The sequence below is a fragment of the Bufo bufo genome, chromosome 7, assembly GCF_905171765.1.
Source record: "Bufo bufo chromosome 7, aBufBuf1.1, whole genome shotgun sequence".
Classification (NCBI taxonomy): domain Eukaryota; kingdom Metazoa; phylum Chordata; class Amphibia; order Anura; family Bufonidae; genus Bufo; species Bufo bufo.
The window spans coordinates 14,246,800-14,266,361 of record NC_053395.1 but is presented as its reverse complement, the minus strand read 5'-3'; the positions used below and the strand labels follow the sequence as shown (position 1 = coordinate 14,266,361).

At 47.4% G+C, this 19,562-nt stretch overlaps 1 protein-coding gene and 1 gene segment (V, D, J or C); both read right to left on the bottom strand.

Moving 5' to 3' along the window:
- The window catches only part of LOC121007497, a 38,860-nt gene extending 21,715 nt beyond the window's left edge, over window positions 1–17,145 (bottom strand). The window contains exon 1 of the mRNA XM_040439447.1: window positions 17,046–17,145. The gene's annotated coding sequence lies outside the window, so the exon portion shown is untranslated. The remainder of the gene's footprint in view (window positions 1–17,045) is intronic.
- LOC121007498 lies at window positions 161–10,314 on the bottom strand. The segment is given in 6 exon segments: window positions 161–786; window positions 7,285–7,599; window positions 8,729–9,076; window positions 9,204–9,503; window positions 9,993–10,051; window positions 10,208–10,314. Coding segments are annotated over 6 exon segments (1,383 nt in total).
- Window positions 17,146–19,562: the final 2,417 nt, after the last annotated feature.

Here is a 19,562-nt window from a genome sequence, read left to right as displayed (position 1 = left end):
TACAGGAGCAGAATAAGGCCACCGGCACACGTTGCGGAATACATCAGTGGCTGCTGTACCTGGTGCTGCAGAGCACAACTTCAGCAAAGCTGAGCTGCGACGCCAGGCACATCTGACAATACACCAAACAACCCCTTTACAGAGGATCTGTCTCCGTCAGTGTCAGTAAAAACTTTTATTTTCCATGAAATAATAATTTGGGGACATCTTTTCCGAGAACTCTGGTAGCTCCAGTATGTGATCTATTCATACATTATTTGGAGAAATAACACAAGAATGGCTCAGAGATCTGAGGCTCGATGCTCCAGAATGGTTTTTCACATAGAATACAGGTAATTCCTAAAAGAGCCGTGTCCGGAGAGAGGCGACGGCTCCTCGTTAAGGAGAAGCAATGGCGTTCATCACAGTAATGTCGCTGGAATCCAGGTTTTTAATCACCAGGCCTGAATATATGGAGGGGTCCAGTGCTTCTCTCTATCGGATGCTCGAGGCTGTGATGCTCCACCCTACAGATAAATTCTGACCCTTCGTCCTTCTCCGCATCTGGAGTAAAATATAAAATTGCTGCACAGCCGAATGTCTTGTTTTTATTTTCATGTGGAGAAACCTCTGTGAAGATGTCCTTGGACTCCTGCACTGCAGACACTGCTCCATCTTGCTTCTTATACCAGGACACGGTCAGTTTATCTGGGAAATAGTCAGAAATGCAGCATGACATCCTGGTTCTCACATTATCGCTCAACCTAAAGACAAATATTTCAGCCATCTTTGGCCTCCAGGGCAGATCTGCAAGAAAAACCATCAGGACCGTTATCTCTAATATCTAAAAGTCATGCAGACCTTTTTTTTTTTTGGCTTTAACCATTTAATTTTTTTGGGCTTTAACCACTTAACTAAACAGCTCCAGTTCTAACTATCATCCAGGATCTGAGGTAGCTTCAATCCCAACTGCTAACCTTTTGATTACCACAGTATGATCGGAGGCTGGGTAAGCCTTCTGCAGTCAGCCCAGAAAAGACCCCAGGACTGTAAATTCTGTAATCCTTCTGTTCTAACCACAGCCTGCGCCATAGAGACACAGGGCACAATGCCTTAGCATACAGGAGGATGGGAATACAGAAATATAAAATAATTTTGTACAACAGTAATTCCTTAATGGGATTATAAAAATGTAATGTAATTACATGAAAAAAGCTTGCAAAAAATATTAAATAAGCGATTATTTTTCATAAAATACATTTTGTTGTGCATAATGGATGTAAAAGAAAAAAAAAAAAAAATTATTAGGTATCCACGTGACCGAAATACCCTGAACAATTCAGTGAGAAATATGTACAGTGTAAATAATACAGTAAAAGAGCAATGTCAGAATTGTTTTTTTTATATTTGCAATGTCAAAAAATGCATAAATTACAAAGTAACTTATATACACCCTCATAGAAAACAAAGTTCAACTTCTGCTGTATGAACAAGGCCTTACGCAGGGATGTCAATAATTTTTTTTTTTAAAGTTCCGGTTGCTTAAAGGGCATCTGTCAGCAGTTGGCAGGCGGTGACGGGGACGATCCTCCCTAGCATCGCGGGTGACGCTAGGGAGGCTCGTCACCTGCCATTGGCTTCTCCCCCCCCCCCCCCCCCCCCGAACATCAGATGTTTTTATCCGTGCACGGGGAGAAGCAGCGGTATGCAGGGACCAGGAGCAGCGCAGAGAGCCCGGTAAATAGAATCAGTGTGAGGGGCTCGACATAGGAGGGGGCATTTGTTAGTGTCGGATAATCCCTATAATATATGCAAATGAGCCTCTAGGAGCAAGAGGGGCTGTTACACCTAAAGGCTCTGCTGTCTCTGCAACTGCTGGACCCTCTGCCCATTGATTCACAGGATCAGGCAGTGTAAATGTGATCACACCTGGTCTTGTCAATCAAGGTGCAGAGGGCACGGCAGATGCAGAGAGAGCTGAGCCTCTAGGTGTAATGGTAACGTCCCCGTTGCTTCTAGACGTTTATTTGCATATATTAAAAGATACGTTTTCTCTCTACCTGCAAGGAGTTTTGGCGCAAATTAGAATTACGTCACATAGGTTTTCCCGTTTTACATGTAATTACCCGGCCTACTGCTCATATTGTCTCATACATGGTCAGACACATGGAGATGCAACCAGAATCGTATCTCTGTCCGACTCCAGGTTGTCTCTCCACATCGCTGAGGTAGTGAAAGGTCTGCGACTGCTGTATTTTATCCCTTCCTGTTTTATTACTGCGTTACATGTATGTGTTCATTTCTGTAACCTTTCTAAGTGTAGCGGACAGGGGAGGAAGAGACCGCAAGGCAGGATTCAAGTACAGTACAGTAGACAAGGAGGCTGAAGATAAACCGGCTTTATTAAAGAACAAGATGTAACTGCCGAAAAATCGGATTAACAGTATAAACAGGTTTACACAGAATACTTGAACAAGAGCTAGAATAAATGCGTTACACAGTATACACATCAGAGTCCAGGCTACACTCAGCTAATATACTCCTATCTAGCCCTGCTACTCAGGGGACGCTTCTACAGCGCACTGACTAAGTCCCTGATAGTGTTGATCACGAATATTCGAATTTCGAATTTTTATCGCGAATATAGGTACTTCGAAAATTTGCGAATATTTAGAATATAGTGATATATATTTCGAATATTTCGAATATAGGAGTAGTGTTTGCAAATTTTTTTCGTAATGCAAATTTTTATCGCAAATTTTTCAACTTAGAGCTATTAGACAAAGAAGATTATAGCACTATAGTAGCTAAATTGCTCTATATTCATTTTTTTTCGAATATTCGCTATATTGCTATAACTTTGTTTTTTGGAATATTCGTAATATTCTAAAACAAGAATGTATAGCAAATATTCGGAAAAAAACGAATGTAGAGCAATTTAGCTAATATAGTGCTATAATCTTTTTTTTTAATAGTTGTAATTTTTTTCCAATCTGAACTTCAGATGAGAAAAAAATTACAAGTATTAGACAAAGAAGATTATAAGCACTATATTAGCTAAATTGCTCTATATTCTTTTTTTTTTTGAATATTCGCTATATTGCTATATATTCTTGTTTTAGAATATTACGAATATTCGAAAAAACAGTTATAGCAATATAGCGAATATTCGAAAAAAACAACTAATATGTCTAAGGCTGGGTTCACACTTGAGCGTTTTACAGCGCGTTCCTACGAACTGAGCCTAATAGTTGTAAATGGAAAAATTCACGATAAAAATTTGCATATTACACGATCATTACCTTGCAGATTTTCCGAGTAGAAAATCGTAGAATATAACGAATTCGCGAATATTCTACGAATATTCTACAAAATGTTTGCGAAATATTGCGAATTCGAATATGACCCCTGCCGCTCATCACTAGTCCCTGAATCTATAACCTATCACAGATAAGCACCGGTGCCACTCACAGTTCTGCAGATTCTCCTGGGTACAATAAGATGCAGTCTGGCTCCAGGTTCGGTCGCTTGCCTGTCTGTCTTTCTCTCTCTGGTTACAGCAGATGCAGATCTCCTTCAGCTCTGGTAGGAAGGATCCAGCTTGTACTGGTCTCTGACACACGGTCCCACTCCTCTGGAACACACTGTGCAGTCTCTTTCTCTGGGTCACAGCTGCAGCACTTCAGTTCAGAGTCTATCTTGGCCTGTCTCCAACACAGCCAGCTTCTCAGGACTCCATCAGTCAGGCTCCGTGTCCCATCACTAGCCTTTACTTGGCTCCTAACATGGCAGCCATCCTCACAACTACCAGGGCACACACACACCTCCAGCCAGGACTCGAACCCCGGGAACTTCTGGCTCCTCCTACCTCTTGTGTATCTCAGAAACAGTTCAGCTTCCTCTTACTCAGAGCCACAGCGGCCTCTAGTGGCTGAAATAAGTCATCACAGTCTATGTAGCACAATATCGCAGATATCTGTGAAAAACAGTATTCTAGGGGCTGACCCTTACATGCCCCCCCCACTTTAAAGGTGGCCGTCCTCGGCCTCGCTATATAGTCCATGCAAAAGGAATGATTAGTACAACTTCTAAACGCAGCCTCACCTTGTCCACAACGCATACAAGTAGACCCAAGGAACTGATCGGCAGCGTACCTGTTTGGTGGAACCCCTGCAGTAGATCTCGGAGGTCTTGACTATCCGTTACGACCTGACTTTCTCCACTGGGAGCTGTTAACCTGGGTTCTTCCTCATTGCGAGTCGGTAGGGGTTCTGTAGCAGGAGCCTCATCACCTGCAGCCTGGGGACCTTCCGCAGTGTCAGGAACGGTCCACCAGCCTTCACATTTGTTTCCATCGGAGATGAGAAGAGGAGGTGTTCTCTAAATAGGTGCAGAATCTTCGGACCGGCATGGCCGTAGCATATTCCTATGTAGAGACCGTGAGGCAGACTCCTCATTTTCAACCTGCACTTTGTAAGACGGACCATTGGGATACACTCCCTTGCTCACTTTGTATGGCCGTACCTCCCAACACTCGCTCAACTCACCACTGGGACGTTCCTCTCGCGGAGTTACCACAGATTGGTGTGCTGGGACTCTCTTCCGGGTCCCACAGAATCAGATCCGCTGTTGAAATGCTCTCTGCGTAGGTTTGTATGGAGGGGGTTGCTCCCAATAATCCAGCGGTTCTGGGTGTCCAGGCGGCTCACTCCAACACTCTCTGGCAAAATGTCCTATATTTCCACACCGCCAACACTGTGCCCTTTGACGGCCCCCTCTCCGCCTGCGTGCGGGAGGTGCCCCTAGAACTTGGTGGGGAGGCAACTTAAGGTGAGGACGTTCTGGTGTAGGAACCTGTAGGGTCGCCTGATAGGCTTGTTGTTGGGCCGGACAGGCCGCCTCAGGGAGATAGCACGACTCCATCCGTTTTTCCAGGTGCGTCAACTTTTCGTGCATAGCACTCAGGGAGCTCTGTAAGTCTCATACCACTCTGACTAGGACCTCTACGCTCTTTGTAACTCCATGGGGTGTGACGGTCTGGGTCCGTATCACTCCGGATGCATAACTTTCCTCTTTGCTCCGTGCCACAGCCTCTGCCAATATTTGTCGGAAGGTTAGTGCAGGGTCCACCCTGACTCATTCCCTCAGGGCCTGTCTCAGGGGAGTGCTGTAGAGTCCCAGAATGAATTGTTCCCGCAGTATCCGGTCTACGGCTCCCAGGCCGGTTACTCCGTCTGCCTCTTTTTTCTGTACCTCAGCCAATATTCCCTGTAACGCCATCCCATATTGTGAGACCCCTTCCTCTTCTCGCTGAATCTGTTAAAAGAACTTTGCCCGGAGGTGCCCCGCACTAGTTGTCTCACCGTATATTTCCTCTAGAAATTGCACAATATCTTCCAACGTCCTACGGGTGGCTTCTGGTTGTAGGAAAACAGTCTTCCGGGCCTCACCCTCTAAGGCGGCCAACGCGATTTCCACCTGGAGTTCTGGGCCGACATTGTAAATCCTAGCAGTGCTCCGTAACCTTATCACCCAGTCTGACAGTGACATATTCTGGCCATCAAATTTGGGTAGCAAGTTAAACAATGTGCCCATAGGGAGGGCCGTTGCAGGGGTTCCACCATTGCCTGAGGTGCTTACATTAGCATTATGCACATTGCCTTCAGCCGCCTCCATCTCTGTGACTGTACCCTGCTCGCAGCGCCACTTGTAGCGGTCAGGGGAGGAAGAGACCGCAAGGCAGGATTCAAGTACAGTACAGCAGACAAGGAGGCTGAAGATATACCAGCTTTATTAAAGAACAAGATCTAACTGCCGGAAAATCAGATTAACAGTATAAACAGGCTTATACAGAATGCTTGAACAAGAGCTAGAATAAATGCATTCCACAGCAAAAACATCAGAGTCCAGGCTACACTCAGCTAATATACTCCTATCTAGCCCTGCTACCCAGGGGACGCTTCTACAGCGCACTAAGTCCCTGAATCTATAACCTATCACAGATAAGCACCGGTGCCACTCACAGTTCTGCAGATTCTCCTGGATCCAATAAGATGCAGTCTGGCTCCAGGTCCGGTCGCTTGCTTGTCTGTCTTTCTCTCTCTGGTTACAGCAGATGCAGATTTCTTCAGCTCTGGCAGGAAGGATCCGGCTTGTACTGTCTCTGACACACGGTCCCACTCCTCTGGAACACACTGTGCAGTCTCTATCTCTGGGTCACAGCTGCAGCACTTCAGTTCAGAGTCTATCTTGGCCTGTCTCCAACACAGCCAGCTTCTCAGGACTCCATCAGTCAGGCTCCATGTCCCATCACTAGCCTTTACTTGGCTCCTAACATGGCAGCCATCCTCACAGATCCCAGGGCGCACAAACACCTCCAGCCAGGACTCCAACCCCGGGAACTTCTGGCTCCTCCTACCTCTTGTGTATCTCAGAAACAGTTCAGCTTCCTCTTACTCAGAGCCACAGCGGCCTCTAGTGGCTGAAATAAGTCATCACAATCTATGTAGTACAATATTGCAGATATTTGTCAAAAACAGTATTCTAGGAGCTGACCCTTACATAAGCACTGTACTATCGCATATTGCATCTTTATAGGCTTGTCCGTGTTGAAGAGTAAAGTATTGCCTAGAGCAGGCATGCTCAACCTGCGGCCCTCCAGCTGTTGCAAAACTACAACTCCCAGCATGCCCAAATAGCCTACAGCTATCAGCCTACAGCAGGGCATTGTGAGAGTTGTAGTTTTACAACATCTGGAGGGCCGCAGGTTGAGCATCCCTGGCCTAGAGAATGCGGTGTGTGCCGGTGTGAGCTTCCAGAAGGCTGAATGCACCGAGCAAATCCAAGCTTTTACACTGTATGGAACAAGCTGGTGATTTTGTCCAGCCCTGATTTACAGAGCACTGACTAACAGTATTAATTAAAGTTGACCTGACCTATATTAGGCATATTCCTGGCACAGATTGCAGCTCAAATCTACGACTTTTCCCCATGGACGCCAGGTCTAAAAAAAAAGTGGGCGTGGAAGGGGACGGACTGGTAGGCCCTATTTTCTACACCTGTCTAAAACGCCAGTCTTAGTTTCAGTGATTGTGACATACGTTTTGATGCCTAGTATAATTCACCTGATGATATATATGAACATCTTAAAGGAATAAGGATGTTCTTTCTCGCAATGACTGTACAGGGCCTGGTGTAACAGTGTCAAAGAGAGTAAACTGTGCAGACCCTGAACAAGCAGGGGGTAAGAATTGTCAGTAAAGCAGAATGATACACATGGTAGTTTAGTGCCGTATAAGCTCTCACCTCTCACAGACAACGTCATGGTCTCAGGTCCGTCCATCGTTTCGTGCTCCCAGGTTACATACGCTTTATACTGGGGATCTCTAAAGCACAATCCCAGAAAACGACTTTCACTGACGACATCAAACAAGGAATCTTCACGTTCTGTGAACACATCTCTCTGTCTGAACCCCTCCTTCACCCCTTTTCTGACCTGTGTCTCCCCCCGATGCCACTTCACTTTGATGTCTTTAGGGTAAAAGTTCTTAAGATGCAAGGAGAACTGCACTGACATGTTATCCAGAAGCGTCTTCACTATGGGCTCCGGCTGAGGTTTTGCTGCACAGATTAGAACATTTATGAAGAAAACAAGAAAATTATGAAGAATTGAAGAAAAAAACGACAAAAAACAGATGTAACTACATCCTGATAGACCTCGTCTTACTGCTGTCTATGGAAGTCGGGGGTGCACTGTTCAAGACGGGCAGGACCTGCATCGAAGAAGGCCCCGTCTGAGCTCCGCACCCTCTGCACTATTCAGTTACTTTGGACGTTTTATAATCATAAGAAATTATTATTTTTCATCACATCATTACTGATCTTCGGGGGCGCCGTGCAGATGCAGTGTCAGACTGGGGTGCCTAGGGCCCACCAGTAAAATTCATTCTGGGGGCCCACTACACAGATACATGCAAATACTACCCGTTCACACACCGGCGGACAGCAGCAAGATGTTGTAAGGTGATTGGTTAAGGGGGTACCTGCGGCGACTTCAAGAAAGTGGGTCCCTAGGAATCGAGGATACCGGCTGGCCTGCCTTAGGCCTCTTGCAGACGAGCGTGTGCTGCCTGTTGCCGTATTGCGGACCGCATATGCGGATCCGCAATAAACGGGCACCGTTCCATGTGAATTCCACATCAAGGATGCGGACCCATTGACTTGAATGGGTCCGCAAATCCAGAGATGCAGAACAGAATTACGGAACGGAACCCCACGAAAGCACTACGGAGTGCTTCTGTGGTGTTCCGTTCCGTGCTCCCATTCCGGAAAAAGATAGAACTTGCTCTATCTTTTTGTGGAACGGAGGGATCGCAGACCCCTTTAGGTGAATGGGTCTGAGCCCCATGGTCGGTGCCCCTGCATTGCGGACCGCAAGTTGTGGTCCACAGCACGGGCACGGACACGGACAACTTACGTTCGTCTGCAAGAAGCCTTAGTGTCTAAAAGTCATCTATACTAATAAACTGTGAATAATCTACCCCACCATTCTTCTATATGGCCGTTTAGGCTGGTTGAGATGCTGTACGCTGCCTGTTTATATGTAGTGTAAGATGTGCAGGGGTGGGAGACTAGGGGGCCACCTTGCTTGGGGCCACAAGTGGATTCACCCGCACCCCTGTGGGCCAGTTCAAGCCTGTGCAGATGTGTGACCACTGGCCTTACATATCAGCTTCTCATAGGACCTCACCCAGCAGTTTGATTTCTCCTGAGCTTTTCTGGATTGCCTTTTCCAGAGAAGGATGTTCTACTCGGCAAATGTATTCTGCCCCCTGGTGGTTTCTCAGTCTAGGCGTCATCATTAGCCTTGCTGTACAGCTGTAGGTGTTGTCAGGGTTTTTACTTGATCTGATTTTTGGAACTGACACCTCATCAGACTCTTCACATAACTCAAGATTACGATTATTTTTCCTGAACCACTTCACAGTGACGGCGTCCGGGTAATATCCTGATATGTGGCACTGTAGGACAGCGGGGATTTCATGGTATAAACGCTGTGGTGTCTGTATCTCATCGACTGCTGGCCTCCAAAGGAAATCTATGGGAGAGAGACATTACATGTGGATATACAAGTGTGAAGATCCCAGCAAACAGCACCATTAATCTCAGGTGCCTGAATGTGGCGATATATCGTGTCCTATAGCTGGATGTGGATGTCTTCTTACCTTGATCCCTGATTGAGAAGGTTTGCTGCCCCTTGGTGCTTGTATATTCGTGTTCCCAGCTGACGTGTACTGTGGATTCTGGACATCTGAGGAGATCCTGGGAAATTCTGACCTCACTACTCGCTGAGAATGATCTTCCATCAGGACTTTCTCTGTAGACCTCTTGGGATGATAAAACCTCTGTTGACGTCTCTCGTCTACACTTCCATTCAATATGGAGATATCCAGGATAAAATGTCTCCAGCGTGACGGAGCACATCATCTCCCCGCTGTCACTCAGGCCGAGCATCATTGGCCTGCCTGAAAAGCACATCATTTCTTGTATTTTCAGAGAATATTCATTACTTTTACCCACGAATACCCAGTGATTCTGCATCGATAGAAAAACGATTTGTCCTGCCCTGCAGCTCTCTCATGAGAGGAGTGAGTGAAGTCTCCTCTTGAGCAATGCATCCATAGTGCAGGTCCAGAAGGGATGAAATTGATGGTGAGTTTACACCTGAGGATATAGCACTACGCAGTATACAGCGCCACGCGGGATACAGTGCCACGTGGGATACAGCGTCATGTGGGATACAGCGCCATGCAGTATACAGCTCCATGAAGGATACAGCGCCACACAGGATACAGCGCCATGCAGTATACAGCTCCATGAAGGATACAGCGCCACGCAGGATACAGCGCCACGCAGGATACAGCGCCAGTGTCATCATTCTACAGTACAGGTTTCTGTAGCCATCACTGAGATGGAGCAGAAGTTGAAAAAATCTTGTTTTATTTCATTCTTACCTTTTGGGGCTAAACATCTCGACTCCTCCAGGTCATTCAGCCGTACAAATCTGTCCACTGCACAAAAATACAAGAAAAGTTTAAACGGAAGATCCTGATGATGAGCAGTACTGAGTTTTCTATTATTCTTACAGTGTCCTTTAGTTTCAGGTAAATGTTCTTGCCGTCCTGTTACCTTTCTGTAAGTCTTCCTGGAGCTCCTCGGCTACTTTCCGTTCATTGATGTTGTCTAGAACTTGCAGGGTCACCTCCACCCCGTAGACATCCTTGTAGTATTCCCTGATCAGATCAGCCACATCACCCCAGTCCTTGTCCTCCAGTTTGCCCCTCGGGATCCTCCTATAATTCTCTTTGACCTCGATTTCATGTAACTTCTTTCGAAACTTCTTAAATCCCATCTTCTCCAGATTCTCCAGAGCATAGACCAGAGCATCTCTCACCGTCAGCCCCATCTCTTCCTATAAGGGACTGTCACAAAACATCCTTCTCAGTACTGAAGGTGAATAATGGTTCTTACCTTCCGGTTCCTGAGGACGGTACGAGGTCTTTACATTAGTGGTTGGTTATACAGAGGACAAACAGGAGTTAAATAATCACTAGGTTTGCAGTAGGTAAAGCCGGGCCCTGGATTCTCCACCCTCTGCTCTTACTGAGGAGGCCGGGCCCTTACAGAACATTTCTCAGTATTGCAGGTTCAAGCATTTCCTCTCTGTAGAAGTCAGTGATGATGTGAAAGTTTCCACCCCTGAATATTTCCCCTCCTAGTCATAGAGAGCTTTAGGAGCTGACACTCTAATGCACAGTTCGCACTCACCTACAAAGAGTTAATAATTACATATTCTGAGCTCTTACGTATATATAACACATGTAACATACAGATAAGAGAATATTCCGGCACTGTGGTTGCTCCGTCCTGTGTCTTGGCTTCCCTCTTCCTGAACTGGGCCCCTTCAAAACATAAACAACATTCGTCCCACTCAACAGGAGGAGGCGGTGGAGTCAGGGCCTCCGGGCCATAGATGGTGCCTGGGGTGGAATCATTCTCATTCACATCTTGTTTAATGGTTCGTTCACATGTTGCAGATTTGTTACAGACATTTCTGCAACTGTTTCATACACCTGAATAGGGTTTGTGAATAAAATAAAAAGTATTTCTTAATTTTACATTTTAGGCTACTTTCACACTTGCGTTCAGAGCGGATCCGTCTGGGGTCTGCCCAGACGGATCCGCTCATATAATGCAGTGTTGGGATCCGTTCAGAACGGATCCGTCTGCATTATATTGTAGAAAAAATTCTAAGTGTGAAAGTAGCTTCAGACTTTACATTGAAAGTCAATGGGGGACGGATCCGTTTGAAAATTGAGCCATACATTGTAAGTCTGGACGGATCCGTTTGCCTCCGCACGGCCAGGCGGACACCCGAACGCTGCAGACTGATGCATTCTGAGCGGATCCGCATCCACTCAGAATGCATTGGTAGCTGGACGGATGTGTTCGGGGCCCGACGCTAGTGTGAAAGTAGCCTTAGTTGTACTTAAAATGAAATTATTTTTTACAGTTCCACTTTTGGCCACTAGACGGCACTTATTTTAAAAATTGGTCAAGCAAATGAAAACATTGCCTAACGTTTGGTCTGGTCCCTATCTTTTCTAGTACCTCACACTCTCCTCAGGTCTTTACCACTGCGCAGCGGCGCTATTTTGTTTGTTTTTCTGCCAAAAAGTAAAGTAGAGATGGTAGTGGAACCCAGGACACTCAGTGCGGCACCCCAGGACACTCTGCATTGTGTTCAGGACACACTGGAGGACTGCCACAATAATTGGGGTCCTCACATGAGTGGTGAGGTGGTCAGGCATGTGTGCTCCTGCTCCATCAAACTCTAGGACAGCCGGAGATAGCCGATAATAGGTCTGTACTTGTCATAGAGATGAATGGGGCGACAGTGCGCATGCCCTCCCTGATACTTTATGTCATGAGTAGGAGGTCCCAGGAGAGACCACCGCGTCGTCAAGCAATAAATAAACGGAAATCAGGTACAGACACACAAGAGTTTATTGCACAAACAAAAACCAGGGAAGGCAGCACAAACAAAACATGAGCTCTATGTACCGTCAGCACAGTGGTAGAAAACCCCCACTGCGCCACTGTCTAGTAATACTCCAGAGGGGCGTGACTAAGCAACTCCTGGTATTCACTAGGGCCCCAGATGGTAGGGTTAGGCTTTGCAGCAGGAAGTTGCCAGGGTCCCCTCTGGAGCGTGAACTAGACAGTGACAGTAGGAACGAATGGACAACAGGTACCAGAAGGTATCGACGGAACATAGGCAAACATAACATAGACAGGCAAATACAAACAGGGCAACTAATAACACAAGCAGGAGTACATAGCAAGGAAACAGGAGTGACAATGAGCAGAGAAGGACTTGCTCCACCAGTAGTAAACTGCATGGCCTTACCCATGGCACTCTGCTGCAAAGAAAGGTGCAGCAAGGGCTTGCTGAACAGAGACATGAATACACACAAGGTAACTAAAACATAACTGGCAGAACAGATAACAGAAACACAGGAAAGAGGACATCAATGAACAAGTAGGGAAACCCACAGAGCGCAGACAGACACAGATCCCATGGGTCAGCAGCATGGGAGAGTGGGTACAAACAAGGCGCAGGACAAGACAACACACACCAGGAGAGCTGACACAGAACTGAGGAAACCTCAGCCTTAGGCCTCCTGCACACGACAGTATTTTTTCACGGTCCGCAAAACGGGGTTCCGTTGGTCCGTGATCCGTGACCGTTTTTTCGTCCGTGGGTCTTCCTTGATTTTTGGAGGATCCACGGACATGAAAAAAAAGTCGTTTTGGTGTCCGCCTGGCCGTGTGGAGCAAAACGGATCCGTCCTGACTTACAATGCAAGTCAATGGGGACGGATCCGTTTGACGTTGACACAATATGGTGCAATTGCAAACGGATCCGTCCCCCATTGACTTTCAATGTAAAGTCAGGAGTTAATATACCATAGGATCAGAGTTTTCTCCAATCCGATGGTATATTTTAACTTGAAGCGTCCCCATCACCATGGGAACGCCTCTATGCTAGAATATACCATCGGATTTGAGTTAGATCGTGAAACTCATATGCGACAGTATATTCTAACACAGAGGCGTTCCCATGGTGATGGGATGCGTCAAGTTAGAATATCCTACGAACTGCGTACATGACTGCCCCCTGCTGCCTGGCAGCACCTGATCTCTTACAGGGGGCTGTGATCAGCACAATTAACCCCTCAGGTGCCGCACCTGAAGGGGTTAATTGTGCTAATCATAGCCCCCTGTAAGAGATCAGGGGCTGCCAGGCAGCAGGGGGCAGACCCCCTCCCTCCCCAGTTTGAATATCATTGGTGGCCAGTGTGCGGCCCCCCCGGCCCCCCCTCTATTGTTTTAATATCATTGGTGGCACAGTGTGCGGCCCCCCCCCCCCCAGTGTGCGGCCACCAATGATATTAAAACAATAGAGGGGGGGCCGGGGGGGGGGGGCCGCACACTGGCCACCAATGATATTCAAACTGGGGAGGGAGGGGGGTCTGCCCCCTGCTGCCTGGCAGCCCCTGATCTCTTATAGGGGGCTATGATATGCACAATTAATTGTGCGGATCACAGCCCCCTGTAAGAGATCGGGTGCTGCCAAGCAGCAGGGGGCAGTCATGTACACAATTCGTAGTATATTATAACTAGAAGCATCCCCATCCCTATGGGAACGCCTCTGTGTTAGAATATACTGTCGGATATGAGTTTTCACGAAGTGAAAACTCATCTCTGAAAAAGCTTTTATGCAGACGGATCTTCGGATCCGTCTGTATGAAAGTAACCTACGGCCACGGACGCGGATGCCAATCTTGTGTGCATCCGTGTTCTTTCACGGACCCATTGACTTGAATGGGTCCGTGAACCGTTGTCCGTCAAGAAAATAGGACAGGTCATATTTTTTTGACGGACAGGAAACACGGATCACAGATGCGGCTGCAAAACGGTGCATTTTCCGATTTTTCCACGGACCCATTGACAGTCAATGGGTCCGCGAAAAAAAACTGAAAACGGCACAACGGTCACGGGTGCACACAACGGTCGTGTGCAGGAGGCCTTATATACAGGTTCCATGGGTGCAGCAGAGAGGCCACACCCATGGAGCAGACAGAGGATTAACTCCTGATAGAAACACAGGGGAGTTAACCCATAAAGAATCAAAGAACACACAGAAATGGAGCTGCAGCGAGAGCATAGACAGAAGGTCACCTCCAAAGGCAACGACTGTGACACTTTACTTCTACCATTCTTGTCATCAGGACCCCACAAATCTTACAATTATCCTCTTGTCATGTAGAGATTGTTTATTTTGGCCGTTAGTTTGTAGCAATTTTAAATTTTTCTTTTCTTTTATTCCTGCGTTCTGAGAACCGTAACATTTGTATTTTCTAGAGATGTAGCTGAACGAGGAGTCGCTTTTAGTGTTTATTAATGTACGTAGCATTTACAGAATGGAGCGGCTCCGCACCTCCAGTAGGATAGGACGCTTGTAAGGCTAAGTCTACACGACAACATGTGTCGCGCGACACGTAGGGCACAACTACACTGCAACATTTGTTGCGCGACAATTTTTATAATGGTAGTCTATGGTGTCGCACTGCGACGTGCAACATGCTGCGACTGCGGCACAACAGTCGCAGAAAAATCCATCTCAAATGGATTTTGTGCGACTGCCGCCTCGCAGTCGCAGAATGTTGCACGTCGACTCCATAGAATACCATTATAAAAATGTCGCGCGACATTGGTGCAACAAAATGTCGTCGTGTAGATCTAGCCTAAGGCTGAATTCACACTGGCGTTGCGGGAACATGCACGATTTTTCCGCACGAGTGCAAAACATTGTAATGCGTTTTGCACGCGCGTGAGAAAAATCTGCATGTTTGGTACCCAAACCCGAACTTCTTCACAGAAGGGTTAAAAAAAAATAATTTAACTCACCTTAATCCACTTGCTCGCGCAGCCGACTTCTCTTCTGTCTTCTTTTTTGCTGTGTGCAGGAAAAGGACCTGTGGTGACGTCACTCCGGTCATCACATGGTCCATCACATGATCTTTTACCATGGTGATGGATCATGTGATGACCGGAGTGACGTCACCACAGGTCCTTTTCCTGCACACAGCAAAGATGAAGACAGAAGAGAAGCCGGCTGCGCGAGCAAGTGGATTAAGGTGAGTTAAATTATTTTATAAATTTTTTTTAACCCCTCCAGCGCTATTGTACTATGCATTCTGTAGTAAGAATGCTATTATTTTCCCTTATAACCATGTTATAAGGGAAAATAATAATGATCGGGTCTCCATCCCGATCGTCTCCTAGCAACCGTGCGTGAAAATCGCACCGCATACGCACTTGCTTGCGGATGCTTGCGATTTTCACGCAACCCCATTCACTTCTATGGGGCCTGCGCTGCGTGAAAAACGCACAAAATAGAGCATGCTGCGATTTTCACGTAACGCACAAGTGATGCGTGAAAATCACCGCTCATGTGCACAGCCCCATATAAATGAATGGGTCCCGATTCAGTGCGGGTGCAATGCGTTCACCTCCCGCATTGCACCCGCGCGGAATACTCGCCCCCGTGTGAACTCAGCCTAAGGCTTGAAGCAAATGCAGGATAGACTGAAGAAAAGGGTTCATACAGTTAATGGACTGGATTTCCAATGATTCATCTACTAACGGCAGGCACCGCTAAGAAATAATGCAATTTTGGTTTTAAACCACAAAACCACAAATATATTGTCTTAGAGAACAGGATATATTATGGTGGGAGGGGTGGTAAATCCAGAAGGTTGGCGGCTTACATAATCTAATATCTTGGTCATAAATCTGGTATGGAGCTTCCTTCTGCTTTTTGAAGGTATTCTCATGAGGGTTGAACAGTAACTAGAGGGATCCTGCCAGGGTAGCAGGTTATAGCGCAGGAGGAGCAGAGCAGATTATATATAGTTTCCATGAAGTTCTGCATCTGTCTGCTCAGCTCCTCCTGCTCTATAACCCGCCGCCTGTCGCTTACATTGCATTTCCATGGTGACCGGTTCCCTTTAATACAAGACACCTAATAAGTATGATGTGTGATAAGACATGGCACAGAGTTACATCGGTTATCTCATGACAAAAGCCATTGAAAACGGACATTCTTTACTTAACACGTCAGGCCACTTTCACATTAGAGTTTTCCTTTTCCGCTATTGAGATCCGTCATAGGATCACAACAGCGGAAGAAAACGCTTCCGTGTTGTCCCCGTTCATTGTCAATGGGGACAAAACTGAACGAAACGGAATGCACCAAAATGCATTCCGTTCCGTTTAGTTGCGCTCCCATCGCGGACAGAATAACCTCGCTGCAACAAGTACATGAGGACTTACAACATCAGGGAGTTCGCATAGAAGAGGCCGAATCCCGTATTCACACGCTGGAAATTAATACAGCCGAATATATTTCACAAACCCGCAGGCTTAGGGTATGTTCACATGAACGTGTGTGCCCCGTGGCCGTGCTGCGGGCCGCAATGCACGAACACCGACCGCGTTGCAGCCGCACGGATCGCGACCCATTCACTTTAATGGGTCCGCGATCAGCCCGTTCTGCAAAAAGATAGGACATGTTCTATCTTTTTGCGGAACGAAAGTACGGGACGAAACCCCACGGAAGCACTCTGTAGTGCTTCCTAGGGTTCCGTTCCGTGCTTACATTCCGCTTTTCCTGGATTTGCGGACCCATTGAAGTGCATGCGGGAATGCGCACGGAACGGGGCCCGTGTATTGCGGATCCGCAAATGCGGTCCGTAATACGGCCACGGGGAGCACAGGTCCGTGTGAACATACCCTTACGGAGGTAAAATAACAAGCTATGGGAACGAGTTGAAGATCTAGAAAATACCGTAGATCCAGGAGAAATAACCTGAGAATAGTGGGGATCCTTGAATCTATCCCTGCAAAAGATCTACACAATATATGTGAACGTGACATACCTGATCTTCTGGGGTTAAACAATATATGCAAGGTGGAAAGGGCTCACCGGCTGGGTCCAGACCTGAGAACCAGAGATCACAATGCAGGTAATATGGGGCAAAATCGCCGACCCAGACAAGTAATAGTTAAATACTTAGACTTCCAAGATAAAACTGCCACTCTTTCAAGAAGAGGGCAGACCCTATTGAGCTGAAAGGAGCAAGGCTGATTATCTTCGCTGCTTACTCAGCAGAAGTCACCAGGAGAAGGAGAGCCTTCTCAGCAGTTTGTTCTGAACTTTATCAGACTTTGAACCTCGAGGTTCCCGGCGGTGTATGCTTCCGGGTATGATGACCAACCTCTCCACGTGACTTCAAACTCTGATCATGTGACATGGAAGTTCCGTACTTTAAATTCGATGATAACTTCTTCGATATTTCGAATACGATGGTAACTGCTTCGAAGATAGCTGCTGTAGGGATCCTTTCTTTCGTGATCACGTTCGTAGACGATGAACCCTCCTTTCCCAAACGCGTTTCGGGACCTCAAGTCCCTTCATCAGTGACTCACTGAACTTCCGTGTCACATGATAAAGTACGGAACGTCCGTGTCACATGATCAGAGTTTTCAAGTCACATGGAGAGGTTGGTCATCATACCCGGAAGCATACACCGCCGGGAACCTCGAGGACCGCGGACTCACAAGGTCTAAACACAGCACAGTACTTAGTGTTTGCCACGGAAGATTGCCGAAAGAAAGAAGCAACCACACGAAACATTCCACAAAGGGGTAGCCATATTTAGAGGTAAGATCAGTGCCATAGACCATGTGGGACGCCGCGTCCAGGCACATCCTCGGGAATCCAGCACCCCTGAAAACCGTGAGTTACCTTAAACCAAAAAAGTTGTGTAGAACTGTTCTATACATATTTGTCTACAGTCCATAAGGAACAAATCAGGGGTTAGCGCAACCAATATTGTTACAATCCTACAGGCTCATCTGAGTCAGAAGATAGCTGGCTGGAGGTGGAGCCCAGTGGCAAGGACCGCAGGCAGGTTGTAGTTGCAGGAAGTCAGACAGAGGCGTAATCGGTTAGCAGGCGGTGGGTCAGGGCAGGCGGCAGTGAGCGTGGTCAGACAATCCGGATCGGGAACGGTGGAAGCAGTTCAGTTGGTAGGGACAAGCAGAAGAGTAGTCGGGGACAATTCCAAGGTCGGCAGCAGTCAAGTTGGTAGCAGTAGCAGCAGCAGCAGAGGAACAGCAGTAGATGCAGCAGGATCAAGTCCAGAAGAACAATAACCAGCAGGGATCTGGTGCACGAGGCTGGGCTTATAAAGAGGAAGTAGCAGGTGCAAGGAATCACAGAGATTAACAAGGCAAGGCTGGAACAAGGTAGATCAAAGAGTTCAGTAGAAGGAAATGTCCAGAAGGGTTGGTAGTCTAGTGGCTAGAGCTACTGCCTGGGACATGGCTGGTCACTGGTTCGAATCCTGACAGTACTCCCCCCCTTCCAAGGTGACCTCCGGGCACCGCAGATGATGGTTTATCGGGATGTCTTTGGTGGAAAGATTTTACCAGTCTGGGGGCATGGACATTTTCCTCCGGTTCCCAGGAGTTATCCTCGGGGGAATAGCCCTTCCACCCAACTAGATACTGCAGCCTTCCACGGTGGAGTCTGGAGTCAAGGATCTTGGCCACAGTGTATTCCTCCTGGTCTTGTACTCTTACCGGAGGAGGAGGAGGGGGGTGGCGGCCTGGGAAAGTGTTCTCAACATGTGGTTTCAGGAGAGAGCAGTGGAAAACCGGGTGCACTCGGATGGAGTCGGGAAGGTCGAGTCGGAAGGTGACTTCGTTGATTCGAGCCGTGATCCTGAAAGGACCCATGTATTTTTGGCCCAACTTCCGGGAGGGAACCTTTGGGCTTAGGTTTCTGGTGGAGAGACACACCTTGTCCCCTACCTGGAATTCCGGAGCGGGTTTGCGGTGTTTATCCGCTGCCTGCTTGAAGCGGCTCTGGGCTCGATGTAGATTGTCCCGAATATTTTCCTGTGCCTGTTGTAGACTTGCAAGACGTTCGGCCACAGCTGGGACTGTGGTGGAAATGGGCAAGTGAGGGATGAAGGTTGGGTGTAGGCCGGTGTTAGCGTAGAACGGGCTGTATTGGGTAGAACTGTGCTCCGCATTGTTATAGGCGAACTCGGCCGTAGAGAGGTGGTCCAGCCAGTCGTCCTGCAGATGGGTGACGAAACAGCGCAAATACTGCTCGAGGGTTTGATTCGTTCTCTCGGTCTGCCCATTGGATTGGGGGTGGAACGCAGAAGACAGGTTCACCTTGATCCCAAGGGCTTGACAGAAGTTTCTCCAGAACCTGGAAGTGAACTGTACTCCCCGATCCGAAACAACATCGTCCGGGGCCCCATGTAGCCTAAAAACCTCTCGGAGTACGAGATCGGCCGTCTGTTTGGCGGTAGGTAGGCCCTTGCAGGGGATGAAGTGGGCCATTTTGGTGAGGCGGTCGACGACGACCAGAACGGTGT